Source organism: Ovis canadensis, chromosome 5, assembly GCF_042477335.2.
Source record: "Ovis canadensis isolate MfBH-ARS-UI-01 breed Bighorn chromosome 5, ARS-UI_OviCan_v2, whole genome shotgun sequence".
NCBI lineage: Eukaryota > Metazoa > Chordata > Mammalia > Artiodactyla > Bovidae > Ovis > Ovis canadensis.
In genome coordinates this window covers 15,117,186-15,144,734 of record NC_091249.1, presented here as the reverse complement: position 1 = coordinate 15,144,734, position 27,549 = coordinate 15,117,186, and the positions used below count along the sequence as shown (strand labels likewise).

General features: G+C 48.8%; 1 protein-coding gene and 1 long non-coding RNA gene across 3 annotated transcripts in view; both read right to left on the bottom strand.

Annotated features, from left to right (window-relative positions):
• Positions 1–4,318, bottom strand: part of LOC138440706 (uncharacterized) — a 31,008-nt gene extending 26,690 nt beyond the window's left edge. Inside the window, exons 1-2 of the long non-coding RNA XR_011257097.1 lie at positions 4,150–4,318; positions 3,927–4,064 (exon numbers count right to left, since the gene is read on the bottom strand). This is a non-coding gene — a long non-coding RNA (uncharacterized lncRNA). The remainder of the gene's footprint in view (positions 1–3,926; positions 4,065–4,149) is intronic.
• Positions 4,319–16,836: 12,518 nt separating this feature from the next.
• FLT4 (fms related receptor tyrosine kinase 4) overlaps positions 16,837–27,549 on the bottom strand; it is a 41,332-nt gene continuing 30,619 nt past the window's right edge. For both annotated transcript variants that reach the window (XM_069588949.1, XM_069588950.1), the window contains exons 25-30: positions 27,409–27,508; positions 26,944–27,049; positions 26,195–26,346; positions 25,031–25,151; positions 23,872–23,957; positions 16,837–18,720 (exon numbers count right to left, since the gene is read on the bottom strand). In XM_069588949.1, coding sequence (XP_069445050.1) covers positions 18,528–18,720; positions 23,872–23,957; positions 25,031–25,151; positions 26,195–26,346; positions 26,944–27,049; positions 27,409–27,508 — 758 coding nt within the window. In that variant the 3' untranslated portion in view covers positions 16,837–18,527. The remainder of the gene's footprint in view (positions 18,721–23,871; positions 23,958–25,030; positions 25,152–26,194; positions 26,347–26,943; positions 27,050–27,408; positions 27,509–27,549) is intronic.

Genomic DNA, 27,549 nt, shown 5'->3' with positions numbered 1-27,549 from the left:
GCAGAGAGTGTTCTGCCTATGTTTTCCTCTAAGAATTTTATTGTTTCTGGGCTTATATTTAGCTCTTTAATCCATTTTGTTTATTTTTGTGTATGGTGTTAGGAAGTGTTCTAATTTTATTCTCTTACATGTAGTTGCCCAGTTTTCCTAGCACCACTTGCTAAAGAGACTGTCTTTTCTCCATTGTATATTTTTGCTCCTTTGTCAAAGGTGTCCAAAAGTGTGTGGATTTATCTCTGGACTTTCTGTCTTGTTCTGTTGGCCTATATTTCTATTTTTGTGCCAGTACCATACTGTTTTAATGACTGTTGCTCTGTAGTATAGTTTGAAGTTGGGATGGTTGATTCCTCCAGTTCCTTTCTTCTTTCTCAAGATTGCTTTGGCTATTCAGGGTCTTTTGTGTTTCCAAACAAATTGTGAAATTATCTATTCTACTTCTGTGAAAAATACTGTTGGTAGTTTGATAGGGATTGCATTGAATCTATAGATTGTTTTGGGTAGTGTAGTCATTTTCACTATATTGATTCTTCCAATCCAATGCTGGCCAGGAGAGAATGGTGGGATATACTTAAAGTGATGAAAAACCTACAATCAGGATTTCTCTACCTAGCAAGGATTTCATTCAGATTTGATGGAGAAATAAAAAGTTTTGCAGGTGAGCAAAAGCTAAGAGATTTCAGCACCACCAATCCAGCTCTTCAATAAATAGTAAAAGAACTTCTCTAGACAGGAAACACAGAAAAAGCCCTTAAGCAAACCCCAAACAATAAAGTAAATGGTAAGGGGATCATACTTATCAATAATTACCTTAAACAAAAATGGGTTAAATGCTCCAACCAAAAGACATAGACTGGTGAATGGATACAAAAACAAGGCCCCTATATATGCTGTCTACAAGAGACCCACCTCAAACCTAGGGACCCATACAGACTGAAAGTAAGGGACTGGAAAAAGATATTCCATGCAAAAAGAGACTAAAAGAAAGTAGGAGTAGCAATACTCTTATCAGATAAAATAGACTTAAAAATAAAGACTGCTATAAGAGACAAAGAACATTACATAATGATCAAGGGATCAATCCAAGAAGAAGGCATATCAAGTATTAGTATATTTGCATCCAACATAGCACCTCAGTACATAAGGCAAATGCTAACAACTATTAAAGGGGGAAATCAATTATTACTAAAATAATAGTAGGGGACTATAATACTCCACCCACACCAATGGACAGATCATCCAGATGGACAAATAACAAGGAAACAGAAGTTTAAATGATACGTTGGACTTAACCAACATCTACAGGGCATTTCACCCCAAAACAATGGAGTTCATCTTTTTCTCAAGTGTACATGGAACATTCTCCAGGATAGATCACATCCTGGCCCACGAATCAAGACTTGGTGAATTTTAAAACACTGAAATCAGTTCAAGCATCTTTTCTAATCACACAGTAAGATTAGGTATCAACTACAGAAAAAAAATTATAAAAACAAAACCACATGGAGGCTAAACAACATGCTTCTGAATAACCAACAGATCACTGGAGAAATAAAAAAGGAAGTCAAACTATGCCTAGAAACAGGACAATGAAAACACAACAACCCAAAGCCTATGGGATTCAGTAAAAGCAGTGCTGCTAAGCGGGAAGTTCATACCAATACAAGCCTACCTCACGAAACAAGAGAGACATCAAATATAAACCCAACCTTACACCTAAAGCATGTAGAAAAAGAAGAACACAACCCACAAAGTTAGTAGAAGGAAAGAAATCATAAAGCTTAGAGCAAAAATAAAGGAAAAGAAATGAAGGAAACCATAGCAAAGATCAGTAAAAACTAATAGATGGTTCTTTGAGAAGATAAATGAAATAGACAAACCATTAGCCAGACTCATCAAAAAAATAAAAAGGGAGAAGACTCAAATCAATAAAATTAGAAATGAAAAAGAAGTTACAACAGACAATGCAGAAATATAAAGGATCATAAGAGACCACTATGAGCAACCATATGCCAATAAAATGTGCACTTAATTGGCATAACTGAAGGTTCGTAATTGTCATAGGTAGCCCATTTTTTCTTGATGATTGTGAAAAGTTGGTCAGCCAGTGTAATAAGGACATTTTTATATAACTCTGACCAACTTAGACTGTCTTTTGACTAGAGTAGCCAAGTACTCATCTAGGTCCAAATCCTCCATTTATGAAGTGTAGTTAAGCAAAAGATCATTTTGGTTAGAAAATGATTTAAATGTCAAGTCAGAATATTGCTTTAAGGTTTTTTCAAGCATTTCACAATAGTTCAGAATTGATTCATCTGATCTTTTCTGGCACTGTTGAATCTGTCCAGTCTACATTTTTTGAAAAAGCTCTGGGGTAAGTTTGAGTAATTTCTGTGCGAATTCCTTGCATTTATTGCAAGCCTGTTGTTCAAAATACATTAAGGGATTGTCCCCTCCTGCTTTCTTTATTCATTCCCTTGCTTTGTTTTCAGAAACTAACTTTATTAGTTGATATATTAATAGATTTGAATACCCAGGGTCATAGGACTGGGTGGTTAACTCAAATTCCTTAGCAAATTCCAATGCATCCTGACTTAGCTAAGGCTAAACTCTAGGTTCTGTTTGGGTCCAGGGTGTGTACATAAGGACTAAGGACAGGTCACCTCTTCCTATGATAGACTTCTCCTTAAAGGGAATATAATCACTTCTGATTTTTTAAATCCTCCTTTGCTGAAGAAAGGGGACAGCAGGAGGTTGAAGAGTTGGAGGAGATAAAAAGATAGTGTCTGGGCCAGACAATTCAAACAGAAGAAGATACATGGGAGGAACAGTACTTCTAGTGACCTTTTAAAATTCTGATATAGTTTCAATCAATCTTGTTGGTTTCCTGCAAAGAAATTACTCCACCATTTCCTTTTTAGGAAACTTCTAAATATAAATAAAAATACCAATCTATTCAATATGTTGATCTTATGGCCAGCATTGTCTAACACATGTGCAAAAATATCTATTTTGGAATATCAAAAGAACCTCAATTTGGCCATTTTAGGTTGACATCTTCTTTAGTATAATTTTCCCAATTAACTAGGTACTTGCAAGTCTGAGTTTTGTATGTTCATAACCCTGGCCAAGGTGTTAGTTAGAGGTTGACTTCCTGATGGCCCTTATTTCTGTGTTTGAGAGGTGCTATTTCCCGTTTTAAAGTTGGATTTGTTAGGGATAAAATTTACTAGTGAAATTGTGTGGTGGACCAGCGTGGTGCTTGTGAGCTTATCTCCTCTGTCATCACTCTCTATAGTCATTTCAGCCCTCTCACATGTCTTGGTTTTTCCCTCAGCAGCTTAAGACCAGCATGGGTGGTTGCATCATTGAATGCAATTGTTATTTGTGATCCCCGAGGAGCAAGTGTTTTAATTAATGAGTGGGTTTCCCTGTGGGACCACTGCACAGTATGAGGACTCTGCCTCCACCACTCCTGTATATTTTTCAGTTGCCTGAGAAAGCCAGAGCCTGCTGGGAGTCTTGTCACTCTTCTCCAGAGCAAAGTTCTCATATCTTTCCTTTTATCTTGACAAATTCTATTAAGGCAGCTGAATAGGGGAAGATTGCCGAATCAGCCTCTTACCTAACCACTCAGCAAAGACAGCTGTCTCCTGCAACTTAGAAAACTCTGAAATCTTTCAATCAAGCCTGTCCCCCCAGTATCTTTCACCTGGGTGGGTATTCCCTGGTAACTTTCAATCAGCCCCCTTCTCTGCCTGCCCCCCCCAACCCCAGTTTCCACTGGAAAGAGTAACCAGTATCTTTCAACTGGCTCCCTCCCCCCAGTATCTTTCAACTGGGAGGGGGCAGATATCTGCTATACAACACCAAATAAAGTCCAGGATCATCAACCAGTATGGGAGATCCAAGAACCAGGACAGACTTACCCAAGTTTCTCTGGACTTTCTGAGGAGGCAGATGGGCACAAGGGCCTCTGCTGCTACAAAGTCTCCAGTTCTTCACAGAGTTCAGGTGAAGGAGAAGTCCACTGTGGGTCTCTTCGTGGTCACTGTAAAACTTTCAACCTAAAAAAAAAAAAAGCACAATGTAAAGGCTGTGAGTTAAATTTTATTTGAGGGCAAAATAAGGACTGTAGCCCTCAGACAGCACCTCAGATAGCTCTGAGAAACTGCTTCAAAGAGTCAGGGCAGGGGGCAGGGAGATAGTTTTGGTGAAGGGGGAGCACATGCAATCAAGCACAAATTTTTTTCGCAGAAGATTTCTACTATTCACGAGGAGCAAGAATTGGGTTCATAATGTTGCTCCTGAAAGTCTAACTATCTGAAAACCTGTTCTGCCAGTTTTCCCAGAGCACCGAGTGCCTCATTTCTGCTCTCCATCTTGAGCCCCTTACAGTGGGGTGTTGAAAATCAGCAGCTGAAGCAGCACATATTTCAAGAATCCTTGTAGATGTCAATAACGAGTGCCTACTTGTAGTTGACAAATGAAACCATTTTGTATGATTTCTTCTGGGACTTGAATTCTTTGGTCACTGAATTTTTGAGCTTCATTCATGTTAATACATGCAGTTGTAGTAGCTAATTTGTTTTCACTGTGTATTTTGTGAATATTCCAAAATATATTTATTCATTCTTCTCTGCAAGTGTCCTTGTGTTGTTGTTTTTAGTTTGCTTCCTCCTTACCCCTGCTCTTAAAAAATCATTCTGCTCTGAACATTTGGTAGGTGTTGGAGTACAAGAGCTTCTCTGAAGTATTAACTTGAGGGTTGGAATTGCTAGGTGGTAAAGCAAGCACATGTTTGACTTACTAGGTATGCTTACATTTGTTCAAAGTGTTTGTTCCCATTTACTCTCCCATTAGCAGTATGTGAGGCTTTTTTCATCATCCACAACTTGCTGTTGTTCAGTCGCTAAGTTGTGTCCAACTATTTGGGACCCCATGTGGTGAAGGCCTTCACCACAACTTAGCCAATGCTTGTTTTTGTCTGATTTTTAATTTTTGGTAGCCTGGTAGGTATAATGATATTTCATTGTGGTTTCAATTATATTTCAAGTTCCTCTTATGATTTTATGCCTATTGGAGTGTTTTCTCCTTTTCTGGTTGATGCGGAATTCTTTGCATACTCAGGATACTAATCTTTTATCAGTTATGTGTGCTGCATATATTCTCTCACGTTCAGTCTTTTTATTTTTTTGACTTTGTGCTTTGAAATGTTTCCAACATATGCTGTAGTGTAGAGAACAACCGAATGAACTTGATTCATGCATCATCAAGCTTCAATTACCACTACATAACTAATCTTAATTTCAACTAGCCTATCTGTTGTGTATACCCTGGGCTATCTCAATGCAAAGTCCAGATATCGTATCATTTAATCTGTAAATATTTCAGTAAGTATTTTGAAGTGATAAGCATTTTCAAAAAATGTTTATCAATTTTCAGAACATTGAGTTGATTTTCTTCTATCTCTGTTACCACGGAGAAGGCAATGGCACCCCACTCCAGTACTCTTGCCTGGAAAATCCCATGGACGGAGGAGCCTGGTGGACCGCAGTCCATGGGGTTGCTAAGAGTTGGACATGACTGAGTGACTTCACTTTCACTTTTCACTTTCATGCATTGGAGAAGGAAATGGCAACCCACTCCAGTGTTCTTGCCTGGAGAATCCCAGGGACGGGGGAGCTTCATGGGCTGCCATCTATGGGGTCGCACAGAGTCGGACACAGCTGAAGCGACTTAGCAGAAGCAGCAGCAGCAGCTGTTACCACACAAACTATTTCCCCCATATCAAAATCATATGGGTTTGAAGAAGCTGGATCATGGAAAAAGGAAGAGAGTTCCAGAAAAATGTCTATTTCTGCTTTATTGACTATGCCAAAGCCTTTGACTGTGTGGATCACAATCAACTGTGGAACATTCTGAAAGAGATGGGAATACCAGACCACCTGACCTGCCTCTTGAGAAACCTATAAGCAGGTCAGGAAGCAACAGTTAGAACTGGACATGGAACAACAGACTGGTTCCAAACGAAAAGGAGTACGTCAAAGCTGTATATTGTCACCCTGCTTATTTAACTTATATGCCGAGTACATCATGAGAAACGCTGGGCTGGAGGAAGCACAAGCTGGAATCAAGATTACATGGAGAAATATCAATAACCTCAGATATGCAGATGACACCACCCTTATGGCAGAAAGTGAAGAGGAGCTAAAAAGGCTCTTGATGAAAGTAAAAGAGGAGAGTGAAAAAGTTGGCTTAGAGCTCAACATTCAGAAAACTAAGATCATGACATCCAGTCCCATTATTTCATGACAAATATATGGGGAAACAATGAAAACAGTGGCAGACTTTACATTTTTGGGCTCCAAAATCACTGCAGATGGTGACTGCAGCCGTGAAATTAAAAGATGCTTACTCCTTGGAAGAAAAGTTATGACCAACCTAGACAGCATATTAAAACAAAGAGACATTATTTTGCCAACAAAGGTCTATCTAGTCAAGGCTATGGTTTTTCCAGTGGTCATGTATGGATGTGAGAGTTGGACCATAAACAGAGCTGAACACCGAAGAATTGATGCTTTTGAACTGTGGTGTTGGAGAAGACTCTTGAGAGTCCCTTGGACTGCAAGGAGATCCAACCAGTCCATCCTAAAGGAAATCAGTCCTGAATATTCATTGGAAGGACTGATGCTGAAGCTGAAACTCCAATGCTTTGGCTACCCGATGGGAAAAACTGACTCATTGGAAAAGACACTGATGCTGGGAAAGATTGAAGGTGTGAGGAGAAGGGGACAACTGAGGATAAGATGGTTGGATATCATCACTGACTCAATGGACATGAGTTGGTGATAGACAGGGAAGCCTGGCATGCTGCAGTCCATGGGGTCGCAAAGAGTCAGACACGACTGAGCGACTGAACTGAACTGAACTGAACTGATGCTTCAGTAAAAAAATATAATCCATGTTGGATCCATTATTTTATATATATAACTATATCTATTCATTACTATGATGTTTTTCTGATTTAAAGCAAAATGCAATTGAAACCTTTCCATGTCCTAAGTGCATCACTGGTCCTTAGCTCTTCTCTGGACATCACGTATCTTGCGGAGAGCATCAGCCCTGAATATAAGTAACTGGAGAACACCTAGCACGTTGTCAGAGAAGCTCTCTGGGCCTCTCCCAGCTTCTGGTATGTATCTTTGCATTCTGCTCATGAGCCAACTGTCTTGCTGTATCTCACTGTATTCACTGTTCACTGAACCCAGGGTAGGCAAGGCTAAAGCTAAGATGCTGGAAAAAGACTTGAGGAGCCATAGGAATTGCAGACACCTTGATTCTCTCCTGGCTGGCTCGGCAGCAGTAGCATAACCCAACACTACACAACCTCTCTCCTGGCTGACACAGCAGCCATGATAGTATTCTCTCCTCGCTGATGCGGAAGCTGTGGCAGTTGACACACTGCATTCTCTCCTCTCGTGCTGTGGCTGACACAACAGACACAGCCATGACGCAGCGTTAAACCCGCAACTTTCTACGTGGAGCTCATGTAGCCCGTGACCAAGCGTGACGTGCATGCGCGGTGCTACAAATGATCCCAGCTGTTACACAGTCATTGTTTACAAAACGTGGGGTGAGAGAGCCTGAACACGCCGTCTTGGCCCATTTGCTCTCTCCCCACACTCCACCTGCTGAGGGTCTCTCACCTCATATTCTATGCACCGTCCATCTGCGATGCTCCCTTGACGAGTAACTCTGACCCTTGGACTTACATCCTGCAACAATAGTAGCTACAACAACAAACAGTTACATCTCCAATACATCGCAAAACGCAGCGCCGGGCATCACCTGGAACTCGTGTTACAGTCCTTGCACTCATGGGGCTAGAAGAGCCACCCACCACAGGTGCAGTGCCTCTATCTTCCATGGCCAAGTTCAGCCTACTGTCTGTCCGTGTGAAATTGCAGGACCATCTCCACAGGGGCAACTCCACTGCCGTGAGATTTTTTTTTTTTTTTTTTTGCAGCGTTCCCAGTCCATTCACATGATCACACTTGTCTAAATCTGAGGACACAGTCTTTCTAATGCACTGTCTACATCCTAGGACACAGCCTCTACAGTACTCTGTTCTAAATCTGTATCACAGGACACAGCTTTATAGTACACCTTCACACAAATCAGCCCACATTGCATCCGCATAACCCAGTGGGACCCCTGCCAGCTCAGGCCCCCTTTGGGATCTTCACATTTTCAAACTGGAGTCTTGCATGCCATCCCTCTACTTCTCTCAGTGAGGACCCACAAACCCCCCATAGGTTCTGGGCCCACCCCTGTGTTCCAGAATCTCAAAAGGCAAGCTGCTGAGGTTTCCCCTTGCTTTTTGCCAAAACTGCTTACCCAAGTCGACCAATTCCTCCTGAGTATATAGATGATACGTCATGAACTCAGTCACATTGGTGCCCCTTGAGGATGCCCCTCCTGGGCCATAAGGTGCTCACGCTTCACTTTTTGCTGCACAATGGGCCTCTCTGCCAAGTGGGAACCCTCAGTCTCATAACGTTCATCATCACCGTCACTTACCGCCTTGCTGTCAGAGATGCTGGGTTCTTCAGTGCCACAGGGTTCTTGCTGTAATGCTTATATACGTTACTCTAGTTCTTCCAAACGTCTCTGCACGTCATGCACTAACATGGCAACACATAGGGCATGATCCATATTTGCCTTCAGGTCAGTCAGGAAAGTCCACCCCACAGTGCCAGCAGCGGCCCATGCGTTCTTGTTCGGCAAGTGGGAACTCACCACCTGTAACGCCTGTTCACTGCTTCCCAGTCTTCCACCAGAGCCCACACTGAGAGAATCACAGCCACATGGCACCACGTGCTATACGGTGGCCACTGGCTTCCTCCATCCAGCGGAGCCTCAGGCTCCCCTACATGCTGGGTATTCTGCTGACTGCCTATTGTATGGCTGATCCTGTTTGTGATGCCAATTGTCTCACTGTATCTCACTGTGTGCACTGCTTGCTGAACCCAGGGTAGGCAAGGCACGAGCTAAGAGTCTGGAAAAAGACTTGAAGAGCCGTAAGAACTGCAGACACGTTTATTCTCTCCTGGCTGACGCAGTACCATAGCGGTAGACACACTATATTCTCTCCTCTAGTGGCTGAACCAAGGGACACAGCCATGAAACAGCAGTAAACGCCACTGCTTTCTAGGTGGAGCTCATATATCCCTACAACACAAAGTAGCCCGTGACCAAGTGAGCACCTCACGATGCTCATTGGCAGTACTACAAATGATCTCAGCTGTTACATAGTCATTGTTTACAAAATGTTAGGTGAGAGAGCCTGAACACGCCATGTTGGTCAGTTTGCTCTCTCCCCACATGGTGGCTGCCAGCATTCCTCAGCTTGTGGCCACACCACTCCAGTATCTGAGTGATCACACATGATCACACTGCCCCTTCCTTTTATATGTGTGTGGAGAGAGAGATACATTTCTGCCTCCCTCTTAGAAGACTTATATGTGATTTCATTCAGGGCTCATTGTATAATCCAAGATAATATCCTTATTTCCAGGTAATTAACTTCATCAGATATGCTGAGAGTCTTTTTCCACATAAGGTAACATTCAGAGGTTCAGGAATTAGAAGCTGGATATTTTGGGGAAACTTCTAAGGCCACCTCATCCTTCAGGCTCTGCATGACATCCCCATCAAGTCTGTAGAGGGTGCTCAGAGGGATATTGGAAGCCCACTTGGCTCAGGGTGAGGGTGCAGAGGTGAGCAGAAGATATCAGCATCCACCTGGGCCTCCCGGATCTGGATCGTGCACGCCTTCCTCCTGCTGGCAGAGGGCTGGGGTGACACAGAGATGCCCCTCCTGCAGATGACATGACCAGCCTGTCCTGGGCACCTGGGCAGTCCCGGGTGCAGTTCAAACACCAAATTTGGGGGCTGAGGCAGACTGGGACTAACCAGACCCGGGAGCCAGGCGCTCAGACAGAGCGCTTCCGCAGGGAGCTGAGAGGCTCGTGCAGCCGCCTCTGCCTGGGCCTCCTCTGCGGCTCTGACTTCAGCAAACCCCTGGAAAGGGCACCTGGCAGGGGTCCCTGTGTTGTGACAGGGACCAGTGGCTCCTTCACACTGGGCTGGGGCTAGCTTGCAAGCCACTCCCTGCCCCTGAGGTCCAAGAGATCCCTCACTCTCTTCTCATTCTCTTTCTGTTAGACCAGCATCTGTGTTTCTGGGCCCTGTCTGAGAATCTGGCTAAGTAAATTATTAAGCAAACTGGAACAGATTATGGACAACAGTTCCACTTCTCACTGAGGGTTAGGGTCAGGGTCAGCCCTAACCCAGCTTCGCCTTTCACACCAGTGGGCAGCTGGAGCCTTGGTTACTGTACATCACTGGAGGGTTCTTGATGCCCACAGGTTTTTTTTTTACAATAACTCACTGGGGTGTAGTCTCCTAATATCTGTGATGCTCCTCAAGTATAAACTCCTGCGTCAGTCTCTGAATCCAGTGCACATACCAGCCTGGAAACAGCCCCCACGGTGCCTTGCCTCATTCCATGGTGCTCCTTTCCCAAGGAAGGTGGGGATGGAAGGGCAGTCTTGAGTTGGTTTCCAGGGTCTTGAGGCCCCTTTGCCATAGCCTGGTCTCAGAGACTCCCCCTGCCCTTATGGCCCCCCTCTCCCCTCCTAGGGATGTCCTCGTGGGCCAGGACTTGCCACACCAACCAGCCAGGAGAAGATCCCTCCCTCTCTTGTCCTGAGTAGTCACCACGACTCAGGCAGTCATGCCCAGGGCCCTCCTGGGAGCCCAGATGAGGCCATCCCAGCAAGGCTTCAGGGTTCTTCCTTGTACAGGTCGGAGCAGCTGATGGTAAGTCGGTGGGGGAGGGCCAGAGCAGAAGGCTTGCTGGGCTTGGAGCTGCGTGGTCTTCCCCAAGGTCACACCTTGAATCTCTGCCAACACCCACTTTTGTTTCCTCCCTCTTCCTCCTACTCATTCATCCGGGCCCTGGGCTCTGGACTATGTCGCCAGCCTGTCTATTCCTGCCTCCATGGGCACCTTCCCCTGGGTCAATATTTATCTGGCTCCTTCAACTACTTCCGTCTTCCCCTCCCCTGTGCAAGGCCCACCTTCTCTCAGAGTCCTGCTGTGGGGAGGGTGGACAGGGTCAGCTGCCATCCACGTGGTTTTGCTGTGTGAAAGGGGTACACTGCACTGGTTAAAGTGATGGGCTATGGCTTAAGCAAAGAATGAAATTCTGCCTTTTCAGCTAGGTGTCTGGCAGCCAGCAGTACCAAACCTCAGACACTATTTCAGGCTAGGGGGACAAGCCTCTGTCCTCAGGGCCAGTGTTGCACTGCTCCAAGTGGCCAAGCTGTGTCCTGCATAATTAAGTCCAGTTTGCCTGTTTCAGCCTGAGCTAGTGGGATCCTACAATTCGTGGACTGAAGATACTGTCAGCAGTGGTTCCTTACGTGGAGTGGCATCACCCTTGTGAATCAGAAGAAAGGCAGCTCAGAGAATGCTGGTGACCTGCCAGGGGTCTGCAGCCAGTTCCAGGTGTGTCTGCAGGGTCTCCTTGGTCTCTCCTTATGCCTTCTAGTGCCGCTCAGGACTGCAAGGTCCCCCGCTGACTAGCACCTTGAGCTGCCTCTACACACAGGGGCTGGGAGCAGCCACCCGCCAGCTGAGCAATGGGAGTTGGTGGATCGAGCCCCGAGGAATGTCCCAGCCCAGAGCCCACCCATACAGAGATGCACTCCCTGCCATTCCAAAGTGAGGACTCTCTGAAGCTTATTCAACAGCTTCAAACCCAAGGGCTTGATAGGAATCCCTCTGTTATTCCCATCTCTCACAGGCCATGGAGGGAAGCATGATATCCGTCAGTGCCCAGGGTGGGCAGACTCCCTTCTAGGGGTCCATGCCTGACTGTACTGATCCACACAAACCAGCTCTGACGGACATCACCCTGGGAGACATTTTGACCTGTCTAACTGGACCTTGTGTCCCATGGAGGCTGACTGAGGCTTTCAAAGATGCTGCCTTATCACCTTCCAAAGCCCTCAGTTCCGTCTCTCCAACCTCTCTGAATTCTTCCCTTAGCCCCTTTGTGTTTCCCTGTCAGTATCCCTCACCTCTACCCCCCTTCCCCTGCACTGGGCTGATGACAAACTTTGCCCCCTCTGGCTACAGCTGGGAAGTAAAGGGGTTTCCACCTGGATCTAAAGAGACAGAGGTGCTCTCATTCCGCTGTGTACCAGGCCAGGGGCGACTCACTCGCAGTGGTGGCTGTACCCAGCTGCTCTAGCATATCCTCAGAGGAGGCTCACTGACTTCCAGAAGGTGCCCGTTTGGTCTCATACAAGCGATACATTTTCTTCTATTAAGGTCATCTTGACCCTAATCCTCCTAAAAATAGGCTTTTCCACCTCCCATGTCTATTCTCCTAATGAAGCCCTAACCAACTAGCTGAGAATAACTCTGCCCCCATCCTGTGGCTGCCACCCTCAAAGTCTCTGTGATTCCTGATGGGGTATTTGTGGCGGCTTAGTTCCCGTTTATTCTGCCATGGGGGGATAGGTGTGGAAATGGATGTATGTTTGTATGTGGATACGGGGCTTCCCTGATGGCTCAGACGGTAAAGAATCCACATGCCATGCGGGAGACCTGGGTTTAATCCCTGGTTTAATCCCTGGGTTTGATCCCTGGGCTGGGCAGATCTCCCGGAGAAGGAAAGGGCAACCCACTCCAATATTCTTACCTGCAAAATTCCTTGGACAGAGAAGCCTGGCAGGCTACTGTCCATGGAGTTGCAAAGAGTTGGACATGGCTGAGCGACTAACACACACACACGCACACACGCACACACGCACACACACGCGCACACACGCACACACGCACACACACACACGCACACGCACATGTATGGATAGACAGATCCATGGATAGAGGGATGGATGCATGCATGGGTGTGGACAGATGGATGGACGGACAGATGGGTGGGTGGATGGCACAGTGGGTATCTGGATGATGAGCAGGAGAGTGAACCGATGCAGGGGAGGTGTTGGTGTTGGGTACCACTGCAGACAGGGTCTTTCCAAGCTGAATTACTGTTGCTTTGAAGGACATGACTTGGTGAGGGCAGGGCTTCCTCCTCAGTGTGGTCACTCCTAGGGGCAGTTAAATTGTTACCATCACCACCATCTCACCATCAAGGTGGCAATGTAGCAACTCACAAATAAGAGACCAATGCCCAAAGGGGCAGGGCCTGGCCCAGGGCCACCCAGCCTCAGGGTGCCGTGGGTCGCCACTCTCTGCTGCAAGAAGCCTGCAGAGCAGCCTGACCCAGACTCTCTGCCCGGTGGCTCAAGGCACCCGGGCCCCACTCAGGGGCACCGAGGGGCAGGCCTCCATCCTGGCAATGCTGCAGTTCCCGCTATGAACCTGCATGTGGGCATCTGGCGGGGTGGACCCCACGACATGGGCACCGGCTAGTGCCTCAGGCACTGTCTCCAGCGGATTATCTGGGCTGAGTGCCCGGCCTCAAGAGTTGGCATGGCACTGCTAAAGACAAGCGGCCCTAGGGATCCACGTGGGGGTGAGGGAGGCCAGTGTCTGTGAAGTTTAGAGCTGCTTTCTGGGTTCCCCCTGCAGACAGTGAACACTGAGTTCATGGGTCCTGTATGTCTGAGGGCGCTGACAGGGCTGGGCATCCTGGCCGACCCACTCGGGTGTCCCTCTGTCTCCCCAGGAGCCCAGCATTGCCACTCCATCCAGCAAGTCCTGGGTGCTTCCAATACTGCTCTCCCCTCTTTTCTCAACTATTTCTTCTCCCATTGGGACGCTGGCCCCTGCCCAGACCCGAGGAAGTCAGGAAGTCCCCTTCCTGTGTGGTGTCAGGCCCCATGTCCCCATTGTTCTCTTGTCCTTGTGGCTCTTCCCCTGGCACTTGGGTTCTTGGACTGAGAATGCCCTGGGCCTCAGGCAGTGTGGGTAGAGCAGGTTTAGGACTGGCTCTTATAGAAGTCCACTTAGGAAAAGGGATTTTTCTGCATATCTAGCCTGGATAAGGACCCTCCTAAGAGTGGAACTCCTCTGCCCTTCTGGCATCTTCCAAAGCTCTCCTCTCCTGCCACTCACAGATCACTCTGGTGCAGCCCAGCCTCTCCCCACCAGGGTGTCACCCAGCTCCCGGGGGGTCCTGTTTTGCTCCTCTAAGAGGTGTGCTTCATAGAGCATGCATGGAAGTCGAAGATTGTTGCCGCTTTCTCTAAACTTCATTTTGGGCTGCTAGGCCCATAGGGCGGGCTCCTGTCAGTCTCTGCGCCTCACCTCCACCCACCTCTCCAGATCCCTCTTTTCTTCTGACTCAAGGCCTTCAACATCAATCTTCCTCCCTTGCAAAGCTCTGCCCACATGTCACTCCTTACAGTGGGGACTGTGGGGAAAGAGACTCTGCCGCGTTCCAGGGCCTAGGACGATGTGCGGCTCAGAGCAGGGACCGATGCTAAGGAGCAGTGGTGACATTACTGCAGAATCAAGGGACACTCAAGTGTACCCTTGGCCTGATTCCTCCTAAAGGAGGTGACTCATGACTCTCTGGTAGAAATGAGCAGGAGTGTGAGCCTGGGGAGGGGAGGAGGGGGGACGACGGAGTGAGTGGGCACCCTGTAAGGGGCTGGGGCCTGAGAGAAGAGAAGCTTCCAGGAAGTGGGAGGGGCTGAGGGGTCAAGAGGTGGGAATACTGTTGCCTGGTGAGATGCTCCCTGACAGTACCCTGCTGGCTGTGCTCCGATTCATACCGAGTCTCTGGTGCTCTAGGGACATGCCGTGCAGCCCTGAGCATGCAGCCCGGGTGGCACCAAAGAGGCCCACAAGGGCAGCCCAAATTGGAACTGGGCACAGACGGGACACTGGCTTCCGCCACATGTGGGCACTTTGGGCTGGGTAACCAGGCAGGCATCTGGATGGCTGACTCCTAGGTTGAGACATTCACCAAGGAAGAGTGGCTAAATTCAACCAATGATATTATAAAGTTAAAATGTCCAAACTCAATGGAAGTCTTTTCTGTATCCATGTTAAGGATTATTATAGAGGTAAAAATAACAGCAAGCTCAGTACCACCAAAAGCTGCCTTTGTGGGGAGGCACTCTGTCCATGGGAGAGGCAAACAAGGCTGGGACAGTGGGCATCACCTCTAGGGGTGCAGGCATCCCTGAGGAATGAGAGAAGTCTGAACAGGGTAAATGACCAGGGCCCGGCCACAGGCTGGCTTCTGGCTCCTGATCTTTCTGGGCCTTGGTCTGCTCCCGAGGTGTCCGCTGGGCTGGCAGCTGCGTCCATGGGACATGGCCCACTTTCCTTCCTGAGCCTTTAGCATTGCTACTGGTCTAGCCCTTCCTGGTATGCCTTCTGAGGCTGTGTCCAGAAGGCCAGGGTTACACACCAATCTAAAGTCACTACTATGCCACCCGTGAAATCACGCAAACATCCCAGGGCAGGGCTATGGAGGGCCCTGCCACACTCTCCTGACACGAGTTCATCTCTCTGGGTGGAGACTGAAGTTGGGGTCAGAATCCCCCGATCTTGAAGTTCAGGCATGTCCTAGGTCATCCCGGATGCACCCTTCACCCGTCCTGTTCTGTCCTGTCCTCATCTGTGGGCTGTGATGGAGATGTTCACAGGCTGTTTCTGGAGGGGGCAGGTGAGACTTGGGGAGGTGACTGCAAGGACTGAGCTTGGGCTATGTTCTCAAGTCCGTGGGCCATCAGAGTTCACAGCCTGAAGTAGCATTGGGTTTTAGTAGGTGAGGACAAAATGCTGCCACTTTATTGATAAAGTAAATATTTGAGGAGTGCCCATGCTTAGCTCTCAGAAGCTAAGTTAGGCACCTCTTCAGTGAGTGGAGTTGAGTCCCAGTGTCCCAGTGCTTCCAGCGCCCTCTGCTGGCGGCTTTGGGGGACTCCCCAGCAGAGTGAAAAAGCTAGCTTAAAATTCAACATTCAAAAAACAAAGATTATGGCATCTGGTCCCATCACTTCATGGCAAACAGATGGGGAAAAAGTGGAAACAGTGTCAGATCTCATCTTCTTGGGCTCCAAAGTCACTGAGGACAGTGACTGCGGCCACGAAATGAAAAGACGCTTGATCCTTGGAATAACAGTTATGACAAACCTAGACAGTATATTAAAAAGAGACATCATTTTGCTGACAAAGATCCATATAGTCAAAGCTATGGTTTTCTACATAGTCACGTATGGATGTGAGAGTTGGACCATAAAGAATGCTGAGTGCTGAAGAATTGATGCTTTCGAACTGTGGTGTTGGAGAAGGCTCTCGAGAGTCCTTTGGTCTGCAAGGAGATCAAACCAGTCAATCCTAAAGAAAATCAACCCTGAATATTCATTGGAAGGACTGATACTGAAGCTGAAGTTTCAATACGTTGGCCACCTGATGTGAAGAACTGACTGATTGGAAAGACCTTGATGCTGGGAAAGACTGAGGGCAAGAGGAGAAGTGGGTAACAGAGGATGAGATGGTTGGATGACATCACTGACTCAGTGGACATGGGTTTGAGCAAACTCTGGAGATACTGAGGGACAGGAGAGCCTGGCATGCTGTAGTTCACAGGGTGGCCAAGAGTCAAACACAACTGATTGACTGAACAATAGCAGCGTTTTGGGCAGAGAAAGGGGGCATGGGCTGCCTCTGCTGCCGTTTCCTTTGCATGGCCTGTCCAGTGGCCTTGTAGGGCTGACGATCAGGTGGGAGGAAGGCTAGAATACAATCTTAACAGAGATCTGGAATTTAGCTGAGACTCTATTCACTGTAACTCAAGACTGGCATCACATTTATTATTATTTTTTGTTAAATACTTTATCTTTTTGGAGCATATGTCCTGCAAGGGGCAGGGGGAGGCTTTCTTCTCAGTACATTTTTGTGTGTGCAGTTATGTGGCAGGAGCATGGGTGGACACGTGTCAGGAGGGGTCTTGGGCCTGGGCCACTGCACGAAAGTCCTTGAGATGCTTCTCTGATGGAAACGCCCTCTGGACTTCAACCAGGTAAACCTGAGACCCAGGTCTCACAAGCAGGTGATATCAGGGGAGAAGGATATCACCTGGGGACAGTTAGGGTTACAGCCACACTTACAGTCAATGTATCTTAAAGGAACAATGTACAACGTGGTGGTGGGGGGTGGCGGTGGTTCCTGCCGGGCATGCCCCTGCTCACTGCACGGCCGCCTGTCCTGCAAGCGTCTCGTGGTGGGGAGCGGGGTGTCAACCTCCGTGATACTAGGGATGAGGGTCTTTCTCCTGGGGTGTGGGTGGCCAGGCAGTGCGGAATGGTCCAGCCTCCAGAGGGCCCTCCACTGTTCTGTGGCAGCAGAGGCTTGACCTTCCAGACCACTGATGTCAGGTACAGACCAGGGGGCAGGAGACAGGGGCCTCCATGGGGGTGTAGGGACATCTGTGGATTGCCTCCTGGTATACAGCAATACTGGTGGGTCCTCTGGGCCAGCCCCAAAGCCTTTCTTAAGGAACCCATAGTATTTGGCTCTCATAAGGATGTTCACAGCTTGGGCGGTGCCTTGGGTAGCAGATCCAGGCCCCAGAGGGAAGAACCAGGTGGCTTTCCAATGGGCAGCTCTAGACAATCAGATGACTCTTCCAATTCTGGACCAGGCAGGTATGGCTGGGGGCCTTCTCCAGAAAGAGGTGGCAGCCACAGTGGGGTCTTTTATGCCAGCAGTTGACTGGGTGTCAGAGGCAAGAATTTTCCAGATTCAGAAACACCTTTCCTGGGTTCCCTTCAGACTGAAGTTTTTAAAAGTAAAATTTTCACAGCAGCTCAAATAGCCTCTGAAATTCTAATGAAAAAAAAAATGTTGAATAGTTCTCAGCACTCAGGAGAAGGCTGCTGTAACTGGTTTGGGACTGCAGAGATGGCTACTCTGAGCTGCTTGGTCAGCTAAGGAAAGGAGATCTCCATTCCTCTCCACTCAAATTTCTCATTTTTTGCTTTGAGTTGGAAATATGGCACCTTCTCTGAGCCTTGGAGAGGCAAATGAAGAAAGCCATTCCCATGGGACGGGGCAGGGCTGGGAGACCACACTTCAACCTCGACTATTATGTTATTCCCATATTTCTCATCAGAAGTCAGGGATCACACCATCTATCATGCTGAGAGAGGCACCCAAAGAGATATTTCCTATGAGAGTGCCCAGCCCAGAGCTGGCCTCTGTGGGTGTTGAACCAAGTGGAATCTGAGTCTGAAAGAGAGGAGGGCCCCAGGGATCTGCAGGGTGTCCTGGGCAGGCATGCTGATGGAATTGAAGGGAACGCTGGAGCCTGGGTTTTGCTCTTCCTAGCTAAGGAGGAAGAAATGTCTCCTGGCCCAAATTAGATGAGACAAGCTTCCAGCCTGGGTCTCTAGCCCTCTGTTCACTGGCCAGGCGTGACCCCCAACCCACTGTTAGAGCCCAGGGTCCAGGGTGGCTTGTCCGAAGCTGCTTTAGTAGCTGCTGTCTGTGAAGAAGGGCGCTCGGGCGGCTGGGGTGCTGGAGCTCTCCTCCGGGGGCCCCGCCAGCTCCCCGTACTCGCTGTTGTAGAACTCCTGGCCCTGGGGCCCAGGGTCGGGCCGCCGCCTCCCTTGGGGGTCGAGGTGTGCCGCGGTCACGCTCACATTCCTGCCGGGGCCTTTACAGCTGCCGAGACAGGAAGGTGACATCAGTCAGAAACGAAGAACAATTGGAACTGTGTTCGGGTCTGACTGGAATCACCAGAAACAACCAGAGCAACAAGCAAAGCCAATGGAAACACACGCAGATTTGACTTAAATAGAAAAACAAAGCAATGTGCCTGCCGGCAAACACCAGAACGTTCCTTGTCGTGCCTGGGCGCGGGACAATGGAGAAAGCCCGACTCCATCCCTCCAAACCTGCTTCTCTCCCAGTCTTGCTCATCTCTGTAAATGGCACCAACGTTGATTTAGCGTCTCAAGCACCCAGGTGTCTTCCTTTCCTTCTCCCCTTCCCTCACCCCTCACATCCAGCCCACTCGGCAGTCCTGTCCTTTCCGCGCTGAAATGCGCCTTTAGAGTGAGCTGCCACCACCGTGCGCTCTGTACTGCCCTGGCACATCTGTTTTCTCCCACTCATGCCTCCCTACAGGCCAGCCTTCAGAGATCCTTCAAGTCACACCCTTCAACACAACTTGTTCACTACAACTCACTCTCTGAATAAAGTCCAAGCTTCTGCCCCTGGCCGAGAAGGCCCTGCAGCTTCCGGTCCCCTCCTGCCTCACCGGTTCCCTCCTGCCTCACCGATGGCCCAGTGATTCCCCCTCCTTAGCACTCATTTTCTTTGAGATTTCTGCAAGTTTGTTTCATTGCTTTTGCTTTGCATGGTGCTATTGAAAAGCCTGATGCTTCAATCTCTCTCTCTTTCTCTCTTTTTTTGGTGACTTGATGTTTTACCTGAATGTTTATCTCTAGCTGAACCTGATACTTCAACTAGGAAATGTCTCAGAGTTTACTCTTTTTGGACCAGTTTTTCCAGGTACCCTTTTAACATGTAGATTTGGTCTCCTTTTATTTAAGAGCATTATCTTGAATTACATATTTAAATATTAGTTCTAGGGAGGGGGGTTCATGTTTGGGAACTCATGTAAGAATTAAAGATTTTAAAATTAAAAAAATAAAAAATTACAAAAAAAAGATCATAAAGGTAACAAAATAAAAGTAGACATTCAAAAAAAATAAATATTAGTTCTATTTCACTGTTGGCATTTTTCTTCTTCAGAGACACCAGTTTTACATATGCGAGAGTTTTCTATTTAACTTCTAAAATTTTCACATTCCTTCTGACCCTTTAGATCTCTTGATTTATTCTCGACCTCTTTTCATATCTATCAAATGTGCCCTCCACTGCAAGTCTGATCATATTCAATTGTCCCTTGGGCACTCTGCTCTTCACTTTTGAGAGGATTTGTCTTTTATTTCAATTCCTTCCATAAATTTAGTCGGCTCCCATTTGATATTGTCACACTTTGTCCCTTTTTATTCTGAATTTTTGAATTTATGATTCATAGTGCAGCTACTTATTTCATTATGATTTATGCCGCTGTGTTGTATCACAGTTTTTCCATGCTGTTTTTGGAGTGTTTATGGCTACTGAAAAGTTTTAGTTCTGATTTCCTTTTTTATTCTTATAATAACTGTATGGATAGTGCTCATTTTTTTCTGTTCATACTTATCAGGCTGAGATTACCTTATGGGTTTGATCTGGACCGTAAGGAGATCAAACCAGTCCATCTAAAGGAAATCAGTCCTGAATATTCATTGGAAGGACGGATGCTGAAGCCGAAACTCCAATACTTTGGCCACCTGATGCAACGAACTGACTCACTGGAAAAGACCCTGATGCTGGGAAAGATTGAAGGCAGGAGGAGAAGGGGACAACAGAAGATGAGATGGTTGGATGACTTCACCAACTTGATGGACATGAGTTTGAGCAATCTCCGGGAGTTGGTGACGGACAGGGAAGCCTGGCATGCTGCGGTCCATGGGGTCGCAAAGATTCGGACACGACTGGGTGACTGAACTGAACTACCCTATGGCAGGAGGGCCAGGAATGTAGGTGTCTCCGCAGCTTTCTTCATTCCGGAGTACTGTAACAGCATAACACCTTGAATCCAGCTGCATCCCTCTCTCCAAAGGCTCCATTCACGTCCCATGCTGTATCACCAGCGGGGACTTGCCCCTCCCTTAAGAGGGAGTGCTGGACACCTCCCCAGCTGCTGCTGTGCAGCCATACTGACCAACCACAAGCCTAGCGCTTTCAGATCGCCCTTTCACCTAGACTTGGATGAACTGCCATGTCACAGGGATCCTAAGTCACATGGCATCCCAAGTGCCGCTGAAAGGACTGGGTGAGTCACCTTGAAGTGAGGATGCGTTAACTTCCCACAGGGTGAGTACTAACCAGTGGTTAACAGAAGATAGGAAAGAACAGAGGAGATAAACTCCTTCCTTCTCCCTGACAGATGCTTTCAAGGTACGTTCCATCCCACCTCTACATCTGTTTGGGGAATGTTCCATTTGCCAAGTGACCGGCTACACCTCTTTGTGGCCCATCACGATGTGTTTCTAAGGGAACCTGGGAAGAGAATAATGTCCTCTGTTGCTCCCATCAAAATATGCAGTTTCTGTAATGAAGAGACCCTTGGGTGTGTAACTGTCTTTTCAACTCTTAATATAATCTTGTTTATATAAGGCTCTTCTCCCCCACTAGGCGCCTGAGATGCACATTCCCCTCCTGCTCACTGTCCTTTCAGAAGCAGAGCCTTCCTAAGGCCGCTGTCCTGGTGCTCACACTCTGCAGTCTCCTGTCTGTGTGGCCATGGTCCCAAGGACCTTGATGGTCCCCTCTCAGGGGGCAGTTCCCAGACAGCTCTCCTGGGCCAGGCTGTGGGCATGGCTGTGCTGGTTCTGCTGCTGAGTTCTCTGCTCACACACAGCTGGGTCTCTCCCTCGCTCATGTCACAGTCACGGGCTCTGAGAGGTCTTGTTTCCTGTGCTGATTTTAGAAAGATGTGTGGAGACTGGAATTTAAGGAGTTAACATCTTCTGGCTCATCCTCTTACTGAAATACTTTTTGGGGAGATTAGAAAACAAACAAACAACTGTTTGGTAAAGAAAAATTAGCCAGAAACTATTTTTGTTGAATAAGTAAAAAGCATTAGTTTTTCAAAACTCGGTTACTCATACAGGTTACGTGACAGAATCAATAAAAACAAAGAAGGAGGTCAAGATGCATGCTGGAGGTACAGCAGTCATCTGCAGGCATGCGACCCCACGAACCTCTGCGTTCACAGTGCTGCAAACATGCCTTTGCAGGCTGCTGGGAAGGTAACAGATATTTGGCTAAGTTGCAGAGATCTTAATGATACCTACAAGAAAGGTGAAGAATGACCTCAACTATCCTGCTGTGATACAAATTAACACCTGTGGTCTAGGGTAAACTATTCAATGATAACACCTATTGATTCAAAAACAGTCTAGGCAGAAGACAAAGAAAACTACACCAGATGACCCCAAAAGGGGTCCCTGAAAGACACAGGTGTCACAAAAGGATCTGTAAAAAGCAAAAGAGAGCACTGTTTATATTAATATAATATTTTAGGTTCTATCATTTAAACAATGAGCAAGTCGATTACTAAAGTATGAGCAAGTCGATTACTAAAGTAAATAAGTAAAAGTACAGCTGGATACGGGGCACATGAAAAGATGCTCAATATCACTAACCATGAGAAAAATGAAAATAAAAATTACAGTGAGCTATCACTTCACACTGGTCAAAATGGCCATCACCAAAAAAAACCACTAAGAATAAACGTTGGAGAGGGTGTGGAGAGAAGGAAGCCCTTCTTCACTGTTGGTGGGAATGTAAATTGATCGAGTCACTATGGAGAACAGTATGGAGGTTCCTTATAACACAAAAAATAGAGCTACCATATGGCCCTGCAATCCCAACTCCTGGGCATATATCCAGAGAAAAACATGATCTGAAAGGATGCATGCATCTCAATATTCATTGCAGCACTGCTTACAATAGCCAAGACATGGAAGCGACCTAAATGTCCATTGACAGAGGAATGGATAAAGATGTGGTGCACAGATACACTGGAATATGACTCAGCCATGAAGAAGAATGAAATAATGCCAGGTGGAGCAACACGGACAGGCCTAGACACTGTCATACATACTGAATGAAGTGAGTCAGACAGAGAAGGACAAAGATCATATGACATCCTTTACATGTGGGTGGAATCCAAAAAGACTTGATACAAAACAGAAGGAGACTCACAGACTTAAAGGATGAACTTACAGCTGCTGAGGGCAAAGATGTGTGGAAGGGACAGCTAGGGAGTTTGGGATGGACATGCATACACTGCTATATTTAAAATGGCAAGCAGCAAGGATGCACTGTATAGCACATGGAACTCTGCTCAATGTTATGTGGCAGCCTAGACGGGAGGGGAGTTTGGGGGAGAATGGACACATGTGTATTTATGGCTGAGTCCCTTCACTGTTCACCTGAAACTATCACAACATTGTTAGCCAGCTATACCCCAATACAAAATAAAAAGTTAAACAGGAAAGACACTAATCTTCACTTACGTGCTTCGCTTATATGCAACTGAGTATCTTAGGCCATTGCCCAGACCCATCTTTAATGTGCAGTTTCCCCTGGATTTTAAGAGATGGCTGTGTGAAAAAAGAATTGTGTGTTCCAATGAAGTTGAAAAAAATGGATCAAAAGTTTAAAAAAATATGTGCTCATTTAACTATTTAATGTATACCCTTAAAAGTTTAAATATTCAGATCTATTTTTAAAGAGTGGAGGTATCTTCTTGGAAAATGGAGGTCATTGTTTATGGAGCTCACCCCCTATGCAAGCACACTGGAAGATTTCTCTGTAACTGTATTCTCATCAAAGAAGTACAACAGCCAGCTCTAAGTCACATGATCTGTGGCCTCTCCTGGCTGGGGGAAGGGTGTTACATCCATTGGACACAGCAGATGTTTCTTGGTTTCACAAAGAGGTTATTGTCTAGTATCTGTCAAAGGGGAGGGAGGTTTTTGGAGACCAGCACCAGGGTGCTGGGTCAGGACAGTGATGAGGGGTGGGGCTTATGGGAAGGCTGGTGGACAAAATCCTCAAGTTCCAGTGTGGTCTGCCTTGAACACACAAAAAGGTAATTTGGAGACACGAAAAGTTTCAGGTAAGAGAGTGAGAGGCACATCAGGCTCCCCGCGCTGGGCCCTGGCCAGGAGCGGGCTCCAGAAGCCCTACCTGAGCCTGCTCTCTTCTCTGTGCCTGCTCTCCAGCTGTTCAAACTCCTCGGAGGCCAGCACCATCCCACTGTCCGTCTGGCTGTCCTGTGCAGAGAGATCACACCAAGATTGTGGGTGGGCCCCAAGAGGGCCCGTCTGTAGGCAGCTGCCCCTCAGACCTGCCCCGCTGCTGCCTGGACGCTCATCCTTCGTGCGGGAAACAGGCCTCCGTTCCATCACGGAGGCTGTCGGTCAGGGTCTCACGCCCCTGCCGCAGAGGGAGGAACTGCGGCTGGCGGGGCCCCGCCCTATGAGTCAAGAGGGTGGCAAGACTGGGACGCCCCTGTTGGGAGATACACAAGGCGGCCATACACCTGCTCAGGACACAGCAGAGTAGGAGCACCGGGAGAAACAGGGGAAGTCTAGAAAGAATCTGACAGCTCACAGTACAGAGAAAGGATCCTCAGATACCTCCAAGGTTTGGTGGGGCTATGTCACAATCAGTGTGACTTGGAGTGGTCTTAATTTCTGTGGAGGGGGACTGAACCGCACTCTCATCAAAGATGGGGGGCCCTCCCCCTAGGCCTTTATCTGACCCTGGGGATGGGAGCTCGGGTCGGCATGGCGCTGGTTCAGGGCACCCATCGCAACCCCTGTACTCAGCCTCCCCTGGGCCTGTACTCACCCTAGCCCCATCTGGATGGAGGCTACAAGGCTGTGCTTTTACACAATTGCCTGACGATTGCCTCCAGCCTTACTGAGCTGTAAGAGGTCTCCTCTGCTTGACCACATCTGGGAACATGAGTGGTCTTCCCGTGCCTCTTACCCTAGACTTCTAGTCTAGTACCCCATCTTCTCCTCTCTGGTCACGGGGCCCGATGGCCACCCACGGGGGGCCCTGACTTGGGTCGATCCCAGGAGAACCGTCTAGAAGGAGGAGCTGACTTTCCACTGGGTTTCTACCTTGCTGAGAGAGAGAGGCTGGGTGCTGGGGAGGGGAGGCCCTGGGTGGGTGAGGAGGGCACAGTGAAAGGAGCAGAGACATGGTGGCACGGGGCTCCTTGTGCTGAGCTGGCTTCTGCCACGAGCCTCAGGACTTCCTGACATCCAGCTCCTTGTGGAAGGAGTCCAGCGGCCCTAACCTGGGGCGGCGGAACAGGCCCATGCATCCCACTTACCACTATGGCCTTGTAGGTAGTTGGGGTCATGGGAAATTCCTCAAATGTTTTCATCCTGGAGGAACCTTGGGTTTGAGTGCCTCTGGCAGGGCATCCCGGAAAGGACACACAGTTATAATATCTGTGGGGAGGAAACGGCAAGTGCTGAGAAGTGCAGCCCAGCACCCCTCCTGAATGCTCTCTCCACCTTCCCTTCTGCACCCCTCTCCTCTCGGGAAGGACCCCAGGCCTGGGGCTGAGTACAGGGGCTGGTCTAGACGGCTCCCCAGGCCCCCGAGTCTTGCCTCTGCTCCCAGGCAAGACGAGCGAACCTCCCTGAGGCCACTGCTGGGGAGGAGGTGGGAAGCAAGCAGCAGAGGGCACCTGGCCTGGGCGTGACGTGGAGCTGGAGAGAGACTTGGGGAGGACTTCCCTCCAGGATGGGCCACCCTATGCAGGGCAGGCAGTACTGATGTCACAAGCCCCTGCCTGACCTGCACGCGTGTACGTGGGTGTGCACATTCGAGTGCCTACAGCAGGGCTGGTGGAAGGAACCTGGCACACCCAGCTGGGTGTTGCTGTTCCCCAGGCTCGGCTTGCTCTCTGCTGGGGAAGATGGCATGGAGAGTCCCGAGCTCTTCTCTCAGCAGCACCAATGCGAATGTGGATATATGACCTTCTTGGAATGTGAATATTCACTGGCCTCTGACCCCAAACTCTGGATACTTAGGCTCCATTCTAAATCCTGAATAAGGTTAGTGAGTGACCAGCCCCATTCTCAGGGTCCCTGGGAACTCGCCCCTCTCCCTGCCTGCAGCATTTTCTTTCCTTACAGGGTGGAGCTGGCCAGGGTGTTGTGCCTGAGAGGGGCGCTCCCTTGAAATTGATGGCGGAGGGCCTTTCAGGGCCTAGGAGTGTGGGCAAGCAGAGGAAGCCAGAGGGCAGAACGGAGGGGCATGGAGAAAAGCAATGTTGAGAGGCCACATGGGCTTGGAAGGACTCGACACTGACCACACCCACCGGGGCATCAGCGATGCTGTCACTCAGCTCTTTGAATTGATAAACAATGGCCTCTTAAGTCCTTGTCCTTCGCTTTTCCTTGATGACTGATGAGGATAAAACTTACATGTCCAAATTGCTTTCCCCTTGCCCGGGGGACCCTTGGATCTGAAGAGGGGGGCTGACCTGGCGGCCAGGCTGTGCTGGTGCAGGCTCAGCGGGCTGTCCTCTGTGTCAGCATCCATCTCTGTGATGTGCGTGGCTGTGGTGGATGCCTGCAAGAAGCTGCCTTCCTCTGGGCTCTGAGAACCACAAGGAGCCACACAGTCCTCATCTTCCTGGCAGGAATGGCACAAAAAGCCAGGTTCAGAGGCCCCCAGGCCCCACTTTGCCCCTACTCCTGCGCTCAGGACTTCTAGAGTTCCTGATCCTTCAAGTGCTGTTCTCAAGGGCTCCAAGGGCTAAAGGAGCTGGGCAAGTTCTCCTCACAGCCCTTCCAGGTGCCCCATCTAAGGAGGAGGCAGGCATAATAACAGCGTCCTCGTTCCAGAGCCTGGCTGTCCCTCAGCCTCGAGCATCAGTACTTCCCACCCTCAGCTTGGGCAGCACTGGCCACCAAGTGCCCATCTCAAGTCCCTGAGGCTGGGGCAGCAGGCAGCTCCCTGCCTCCTCCTCCAGGTCTCAGGCTGCCCTGAGCCAGCCCTGAGCTGGGGGAGGGAGATATAAGTCAGAGGTGGGTGCAGGGGGCAGAGGGGCAAAGGGGGAGGCAGAAGAACATGTCACTCTTCTGCCAGGAGGTGGGGGCTCCTTGCCAGCTCCCTGAGGACCAGCCTGGGCCTCTCTGCGGGAAAGTTGGGCTCTGACCATCCATGTGATGATCCCTGGCTTGGGGGCCAGAGGTCGCTGCAGCAGGACAGGGGGAGTCGGGGCCTCACCTGCTGGGCCCTGCCCTGAAGCAGGTTCCCCAGGATCTCCACCAGATCTGAGAAGGCAGGCCTCTCTTTGGGGTCTCCCGCCCAGCAGCTCAGCATGATGCGGCGTCTGTGGGTACAGCTGGATGCTGGACGGCCGTCTGAGTGCACCCCGCACCCGACCCCAGCAGACCCAAGTCTCCCACCTCCTGCCGATCCCTCACACCTGCTCTGCCTGCCTCCCTCCCCTGGGCTTAGGCTGGGCCATCTCTCCTACCTGCAGGGAGGAGAGCTGTCAGCAGACCCATGGTGGAGTGAGAGACGGTGTCTGCAGGCCTCCAGCTCGGCTCCTGTGCCTGAGCCCCTTCCCGCCTCCCACCCCTGCTGGCAAGCCCCATTTCCCAAGCCTGCACACAACCCCCCTTACATTTTCCTGGTGCCCACCCGCCCCTACGGCCCCTCTGCCTCGAGGCTTCCCAAGAGACTCACATGGCAGGAGTGGCTAGCTCTGGGGCCCGCATCCGGGTGCCCTCTTTCAGCCGCTGGCAGAACTCCTCATTGATCTGCACCCCAGGGTATGGGGAGGCCCCTGATGGTGGAACAGGATCGGGGCTGGGTGGGGAGCAGGCT